Source organism: Phalaenopsis equestris, unplaced genomic scaffold (genome assembly GCF_001263595.1).
Source record: "Phalaenopsis equestris unplaced genomic scaffold, ASM126359v1 Scaffold000090, whole genome shotgun sequence".
Classification (NCBI taxonomy): Eukaryota; Viridiplantae; Streptophyta; class Magnoliopsida; order Asparagales; family Orchidaceae; genus Phalaenopsis; species Phalaenopsis equestris.
The window spans coordinates 920,559-927,124 of NW_018164532.1; the positions used below are offsets into that span (position 1 = coordinate 920,559).

The 6,566-nt window shown below is 34.8% G+C and overlaps 1 protein-coding gene across 2 annotated transcripts in view; it reads right to left on the reverse strand.

The window, feature by feature from the left end:
- Positions 1 to 613, reverse strand: part of LOC110020030 (protein RALF-like 34) — a 1,244-nt gene extending 631 nt beyond the window's left edge. Inside the window, exon 1 of one of the 2 annotated variants that reach the window (XM_020717986.1) lies at positions 31 to 613. In XM_020717986.1, the coding sequence (XP_020573645.1) occupies positions 31 to 383 (353 nt within the window). In that variant the 5' untranslated portion in view covers positions 384 to 613. Of the gene's footprint in view, positions 1 to 5 lie in introns of both variants that reach the window. The other variant, XM_020717985.1, reaches the window with a different exon arrangement.
- Between the last annotated feature and the right edge of the window lie 5,953 nt (positions 614 to 6,566).

The window sequence follows — 6,566 nt, forward strand, 5'->3', positions numbered from 1 at the left end:
GGGGAGACGGGCCAGTCGATGGCGTCGGCGATGAGATGGAGGCTGCCGGAGCTCACCTGGGCATTAGCATTGCCGGCGAGGTAGAAGAGGGAAGTGAGAAGGAGGAGAGAGGAGAGGAGGGAAGAGGCTGTCGGTGACATTGATTCACTGGTTAGGGGAGAGGAGGAGGTGGGGATAGAAGAGGTAGAAGAGGTAGAGGAGGTGGAGTACTGCGAGCTATACCATGTGAGGACATGTGGGGTAGCAGTAGCAGGGTATTTCTGTGGCGGATTGTATGCCGATTCTGCTTGGTGGTGTTTTATTTGTTTATCAATGGAGCGAAGCAGTGACAAGAAGACACGTGGAGTTTTAGCTGTTTGCTGTGTGGAGTGCATACGAACCATTGGAATAGCTTCGTGTGTCGTGCGGCCTTAGGGGAGGAATAGATCCGATGGGGGTGGCAGCGAGTTTCCAAGAAGAAGACTTTGGATTTTTAGTTAAAGAATTTGGCGATATATAAATATAAATATGCACGGGAAGAAAAAATATTTTATGGGGATGCCCGCACAGTAAACTACCAGCTATTACGGCTGACTAGATTTGTATAACGTGATCATTGATGATTGATCATCCTAATTTAGGATATTCAAACGGAATAGTTTCTCGCAGAAAAAAGTCATAAAAATTTTTCTGAGAATAAGTTTGACAAGAAAAGAAATTATGGGGACGTAATTCGTTACATATTTGTAAGTATATGGGTATATTATTCACTTAAAATAGAGAACCAATTGCAATCTTGTACTAAAAACTACATTTATCTTTTAATATACCAAGTGTTGGAAAAAATTATTTATAATTTGACTACAACGTTGCAAGTAGTGAGTACCGAAAATCGGTGATTGACGATAAATAGGTGATCATGACTAGTGGTGGTCGACGGTATTTGTCAACTATAGAAGCCACTGGGCGACGTTGGTTAGCTGCTACGAAGGATGTGGTTACTCATCAGGCTCGGGTCATAACGTTGGTTAGCTGCTACGAGGGATGTGGTTACTCATGAGGCTCGGGTCATAACAAGCCAAAAATATCAAGAGAAACATAGCGGAGGATCAACCCACGGGAACAGAGAGCCTTGTCTTCTCTCTTCCTTTTCTTATTTACATTAAACTTTTACTTATTAGTCCTAGGGCATCTTTTTTTCATGGGATAAAAAATTATATAAATGTAAATGGTGTTAAGTAGTATCCAACAGCTTTATATCATTTACAACATAATTATATCATGTTTTATGTCATATCCTACAACTTCAAGTCATGTTGTACAACATTGTCATTTTTCACCATGTGGTTGAACATGAAAGATCGTTAGTTAGGCAGTTCAACAAATTCTCCTGCCAAGCAGTTCAACAAATTCTCCTGCTGGACATTAACATGCATACAGCCTACTCCTTATGTATTTACATATCTAATACCTAAACTTCAGTTTTACATTTACACCGCTCAAATCTTTCACAACACATTAAAAAAAAACATCACAATTTTAACTTCTAAAAAAATTAAATATACATTTTCATGCATAAATAAGGTGACATACACATAAAAATTTAAGTTTTTGGTGTTAGATATGTAAATGCACAAATAAAAATATTAAGTGGTATGTATGTAAATCTTCCTTAGATATGGTATAAGTAGATGCCAGACTCAAACATAACTTGAGACAGTTAAACCAGCAGTGGGCGAATAAGAATTCATAATTTGTACAAATACTACTGCTACAATGATGGAACTAGAATCTCAAGAGAGAAGATGTGAGAAAATTTACCTCATTTAAGAGGCCAAAAAACTTTAGGAAATCTGCATCGTACCAGATTAATTTAAAGCTAAGACTTCATAATATTCATAAGGGGCATTTACATGCAGACCACACAATTCGCATGCATTTACATTTCTAACACCTAAGCATTCATATTTACATGCATACCACCCAATCCTTAACATCACATCAAAAATATCATTATAACAATCCTTTTTCAAAGTAAAATATACCCCTTCATGCATAGGTTTATGACTTGGAAAAAATTATTTATAATTTGACTACAACGTTGCAAGTAGTGAGTACCGAAAATCGGTGATTGACGATAAATAGGTGATCATGACTAGTGGTGGTCGACGGTATTTGTCAACTATAGAAGCCACTGGGCGACGTTGGTTAGCTGCTACGAAGGATGTGGTTACTCATCAGGCTCGGGTCATAACAAGTCAAAAATATAGAGAGAAATATAGTGGAGGATCAACCCACGAGAACAGAGAGCCTTGTCTTCTCTCTTCGTTTTCTTATTTACATTAAACTTTTACTTATTAGTCCTAGGGTACTTATTAGTCCTAGGGCGTCTTTTTTTCATCGGATAAAAAATTATATAAATGTACATAGTGTTAAGTCTTATCCAACAGCTTTATATCATTTACAACATATTTATATCATGTTTTATGTCATATATTATAGCTTTATGTCATATCCGACAGCTTCAAGTCAGGTCGTACAATATTGTCATATCTCACCATGTGGTTAAACATGAAAGATGGTTAGTTATGCAGTTTGACCAATCTCCTGCCAAGCAGTTCAACAAATTCTCCAGCTGGACAATAACATGTTTAACCTAATCCTTATGTATTTGCATATCTAATACCTAAACTTCAAATTTACATTTACACCGCTCAAATCTTTCATATCACATTAAAAAAAAAACATCACAATTTTAACTTCTAAAAAATTTAAATATACATTTTCATGCATAAATAAGGTGACATACATAAAAATTTAAGTTTTGGTGTTAGATATGTAAATGCACAAATAAAAATATTAAGTGGTATGCATGTAAATCTTCCTTAGATATGGTATAAGTAATGCCAGACTAAACATAACTAGAGACAGTTAAACCAGCAGTGGGCCAATAAGAATTCATAATTTGTACAAATACTACTGCTACAATGATGGAACTAGAATCTCAAGAGAGAAGATGTGAGAAAATTTACCTCATTTAAGAGGCCAAAAAACTTTAGGAAATCTGCATCGTACCAGATTAATTTAAAGCTAAGACTTCATAATATTCATAAGGGGCATTTACATGCAGACCACACAATTCGCATGCATTTACATTTCTAACACCTAAGCATTCATATTTACATGCATGCCACCCAATCCTTAACATCACATTAAAAATATCATTATAACAATCCTTTTTCGAAGTAAAATATACCCCTTCATGCATAGGTTTATGACACAAAGGTGTTGTGAGTGTAAATATGAAACTTTAGGTGTTAGATATGTAAATACAAAACAATTGTGTGGTGTGCATGTAAATGTCCCTATTTATAAACATGAAAAATTCTCTTTAATCTAGGGATAGAAATCGGCTACAACCCTTTTCTAATTCCACCATTGATTGTGCATAATATGAATCATAAAAAAAAAAAAAAAAAAACCACCCCTGAAAAACATTGAATAAATAAGTTACGACAAAAGATATCGTAGTTCAATTACGCCATACAATGTTCTCAACAATTACTCCTAATGGAATCAAATACAACAGTAGCATATAACCTGTAAAATTCAAAGTTGTTTGTGAGCACACCATCATACCAGAGCCCTGCTTTTTTGGAAAAAATATTATGTTCAGACGTCCGCACGTCTTGATAGCCAACCGCCGAGCGCCATATCGCCCGACACCGGCGTGTATGGAGATGCGGCACCCGGTGGTTGGCCATACAAACGTAAAATTTTCTCACTTTTTTGCGATAATCTCCTTTGATTTTCATTTCTTAACCAGTTTGGTCTTTAGATAGTTTGGTCACATTAAACGTAGACCATCTGATGATCTAGTTAGAAGAGTGTTAGAAGAGTAGATGTTTAAGAGTAGATGTTTTAGATTCGACTTATGTTAAGAAAGATAGAGATGATAACATAAAAAGACTTGGGCATATTGCATAAAAAGTGATCTTGATTTATTGGAATGAAGCAAAAATATGTCACTCGATTGGACATGTTGAATCCCAAATTATCCTTTGGAAAAAACACTCATCGAGAGTTGGAGCCAAAGAAGGAGAGCAGGGGAGAGAGACAGAGAGAAAGACCGACAAAAAATTCTCTGAAGAGAAGAGTGAGGGGAAAAAATCTCTTTATTCATCGTTGGGCCTCCTATTTATAGCAAGCTTTTTCGTACAACTACAGAAGTAAGGTAGCGATTATGAAAATTGCTCTTAACTACCAAAAGGAGTGAGTGATTATGGAAACCGCCCTTAATACAGTTAATGCGCTAATTTAATACAAGATTTGCATGATTTAATTTTGGATTTGTATTACAATTTGAATTTGAATATAAATGTTATCAGTTAATTGAAGTGCTTGAGTTTAGTTGACCGAAGTGACCGATCGAATGAAGGTCGTTCCTACTGAAGCAAAGTCGATTGGTCGTCCAGTTACGACCGGACGCTCCTAGGACCATGAGAGTGGCTTGCCAACGACAACATCCACCAACACCGTGTGTTGATTGACTTTGACCGAGTGGATCAACGTCGAATGGTCGGCTCAGACCGTGTTCCTTTAGTCCGATGTTTTGATTATCCGACCATCATCCCTGGCCATAAGATCGCTTTGAGATTCGTGTAGACAATTTTGGTGCATACATGGCATAATGAAGAAAAAGGATTCAAGCATCCGACATCAGTTAGTGGGATAAAGGCATGTTGTTGTTGTTATTGTTGCATATATAAATAAATAAAATTTGTATGGTATGTAAATTTCCCTAAAAAATAAGCATTTAATTGAAGATGGAAATTATGAAATCTCATATTCCGAGCAAAAAAATGCAATGAAAATAAGCTCTATACAAATGAATGCATGAATCAAAATTAAATATAGTTAGCCCAATTGATGAATTGCATACTATGATGATAAAGTTTTTATGAAATTCACAATCCTAATCTCTCAATCATAGCACATAATCATGCCCCCTTCTTCATAATATTCGATATCTTTTGGGGCCCTTCTCTAGTTTCCAACCACCATGTCAATGTTACCATAGAAGTTGATTTGCAATGTGCAACCAAAGTTACATAAGATTCTTCACACAATGGCATTCACAACCATGTTCGTCAACCTTGCATTCAATAATGAGACCAGAAAGAAAATCATATAAACACCAAGTCGCGTTAACTACACAAAGCTAAATGGAGACTACCAACATCTTATTTCAAGTAAGAGAGAAAAAATCAAATTTCACAACAATGTGGCTACCTTAAGTGTGGTGAAAAAGGCTTTAAATTCCAAATAGGGACATTTACATAGGTACCAATCAATTCCTATGTATTTACATATCTAGCAACTAAATTTACTTTAAACTTTTATGCCACCCAAATCTTTCATATCACATATTGCAATTATTCAAACCATAAACATAACGGTTAAACTTCTATATACGAAAGAAGCCATAAGTAATCCTAGACCACAAGCTCCTTCCCTCACAATAAATACAAAACTCACTTCTAAATATAAGATACTCAGTAAGAAATTCATATATCAAAACCATATCATCTACAATAGTTTGCATTCAAATTTTCATTTAAATCAAAATTAATAGAAAGACATATTTCAACATAGAAGGGATAGATAGCCTTTCCTAGAAGCAGAACCAGATTATGTTCACTGCGGGCAACCCTGAAATTTGAGATTTCTTTATCCAAGCAGTAAAATTTAATACTTTTTTCTTATATAGTTTAGGTAATTTAGTAATTTTGCCCTCTCTCGATATACCTAATACTTTTAAAAATTTTAAATATTTCATAATTTTTTGCACTCTAAAAAAATAAGACTGGTTCAACCCCTACTTCCAACAAAGTAATGTAAAACAAATATTACAATGATGTATTCCCTATCTTAAAAAGCTGATAAATGCAACATAAATATCTGAGATTTAAAACCACAAAAAAATTCTTCATATAACCGAACAAGTAACAGGCCAATATTTGCATTATAGGACAAATGCAATCAAAGATCACAAACTGTAACTACTTCCAAGATCAGTAAGATAGGAATCAAACGTATGCTCACATCATAAAGCTGGAGGATCTCAGGATAAAATGAAAAAAAAAGTCAAAATGAGACTTCAAGTTATTCAATTTGCATTGAAATAAGTGCAATATAGAAAAAACGAATCAAACCTTATATTAAAATTATTTCAAAGCAAATCTAACGGCCTAAAGGCCCACTCTCATAAAAAATTTAATCCGAATATTCTTCGAAAAAATTTTTAGAGCCAACTCTGACCAATCCTTAAACAAGCTAAGGAGCTGTTGGATAGCACCTTTTCTAATAGGATTTACAAAGGATTTATGAATTTAGTGTAAATCCAGTCAAATAGTAAAATGCACCTCGTGTTAAATCCTGAGACCGTTAAATCAGAATTTCTTCTGGTTTCGCCCGTAAATCCAGATTTACTAAACCCAACAATTTGACAGATTTGATAAATCCTGATTTACAGGATTTACTAAATCCTACCTATTCAAGTTAAATCATGAAATCATGTTTGCTGC